General features: G+C 37.5%; 1 protein-coding gene across 1 annotated transcript; it reads left to right on the top strand.

The window, feature by feature from the left end:
• Nucleotides 1-398: 398 nt before the first annotated feature.
• On the top strand, nt 399-1,022 carry LOC137708988 (uncharacterized). The gene has a single exon (XM_068448138.1). The coding sequence runs from the start codon at nt 399-401 to the stop codon at nt 1,020-1,022; it is 624 nt and encodes a 207-aa protein (XP_068304239.1).
• The last annotated feature ends 871 nt before the right edge of the window (nt 1,023-1,893 follow it).

Raw genomic sequence — 1,893 nt, forward strand, 5'->3', positions numbered from 1 at the left:
AAAAAAAATTATGTAGACTATCATAAAGTAATTTTATGAACATTTTAATCTAAAAATATTTAAATACCGATAAATATTGAAAAATCACTAAATCGATACATGAAACTCATGAAACACTATGGAAGAATATGAAAGTTATGATAGAGATGTATAAACACAAAATACATAAAACACACAAGACACACAGAACACATGTGAAGCACATACAAAACACATGATAGAAATGAAGCACACACAGAACACATGTGAAACACATGACACACATGACACACATACAAAATACATGAAATGCATGAAATATAAACCTACACACATGAATCACATAACCTTCACTCACCCTCTATATAAACACAAGTTGAATATCAGTTGATCACACAATCTTTCAACCCTCAATGCAAATGGCACAATACCAAGCAAGCATTGAGATTGAGGATGCAGAAATGATTAACTCAGAAGCTGAATTTGCAAACTCGCTTATGCAATATGAGCACCATGCTAAATCTAGCTATCGTGGTTCTGTCACGAGGCGTTCATTTGTGCAGCGTGATAAAGAAGAGTGTCATGATCGAATGATGAAAGATTATTTCATCGAGCGTCCGAGATTTCCTGCTCATGATTTTCAAATGCGGTTTCGGATGAGGAGAGAGCTTTTTGAAAACATCTTGAATGTAGTTGTCAATCATGACCACTACTTTGCAAGGAAGATAGATGTTGTAGGCCGACAAAGTCTATCACCTCATCAGAAGCTCATATCTACATTTTGGATGCTAGCTAATTGGTGTTCTGCAGACTCAACTGACGAGTATTGTCGACTTGCGGAAACTACTGTTATTGAGAACCTGAAGTGCTTTTGTAAGGCCATTGAAGCCATATATGGAGTCACATACCTCCGCAAGCCAATTCGTGAAAACTTGAAGCGGCTTCTACATAAGGCAGATAAAAGAGGTTTCCCTGGCATGATAGGAAGTCTCGATTGTATGCATCAGGAGTGGAAGAATTGTCCTACTGCTTGGGCTGGCTAATTCAAGGGTTGTCTTAACAAGCCAACCATCGTGCTCGAGGTTGTGGCGTCTTACGACACTTGGATTTGACATGCATACTTCAGCGCTCTTGGGTCAAACAATGATATCAACGTTCCTTGGTCTTCTCCTCTGTTCGATGATGTTGTCAATGGATGGGCACCAGAATTTCAGTACAAGGTAAATGGTAATAAGTATGAGCTAGGTTACTACCTAACTAATGGTATTTATCCTGGTTGGTCTACCTTTGTCAAAGCTTTTTCTCATCCTGATAGTGCAAAGAAGAAATTATTACAAGAAGGATGTAGAGAGAGCGTTCGAGATCCTACAAGCTTGATGGGCAATTGTTAGAGGACCTACACGACGTTGGCATACTGAAGACCTTCATTCAATCACGATGACGTGCATAATTTTGCACAACATAATTGTGGAAGATGATGTGATATATAATAGCACACAAATTAAACCCTCTTTTTGACAATTGTAGTATGGATAAGTAGGGATCGTTTTAGGCCGGGGATTATGAGGGATTCCTAATCTACTCAAATTAGACTCAAAACAACCTAGAATGACTCAAAACAGCACAAAACAAGCAAATTGACTCAAAACAGAAACTAAGGGTGATTTTGGACGAATTCTAACTTAACTTTGACTCAAAACACTACAAGAAACAAATCAAAACAGGTTCTAACTAAGTAAACACAAAATATTAAAGGGGGGATTGGTTTTGGTGAATTTAAAGTAAAAGCAAACAAATTTAAAGACTCTAAACAACTTTGGACGAAATTAGGTGTTTTAATGGGTGAATGGCTAGCTAGAGGGTTCTTCTCCACACATGACACATATGCATACAAATCGATCTCCAAATATTATT

The sequence above is a fragment of the Pyrus communis genome, chromosome 11 (genome assembly GCF_963583255.1).
Source record: "Pyrus communis chromosome 11, drPyrComm1.1, whole genome shotgun sequence".
NCBI classification, from domain to species: Eukaryota; Viridiplantae; Streptophyta; class Magnoliopsida; order Rosales; family Rosaceae; genus Pyrus; species Pyrus communis.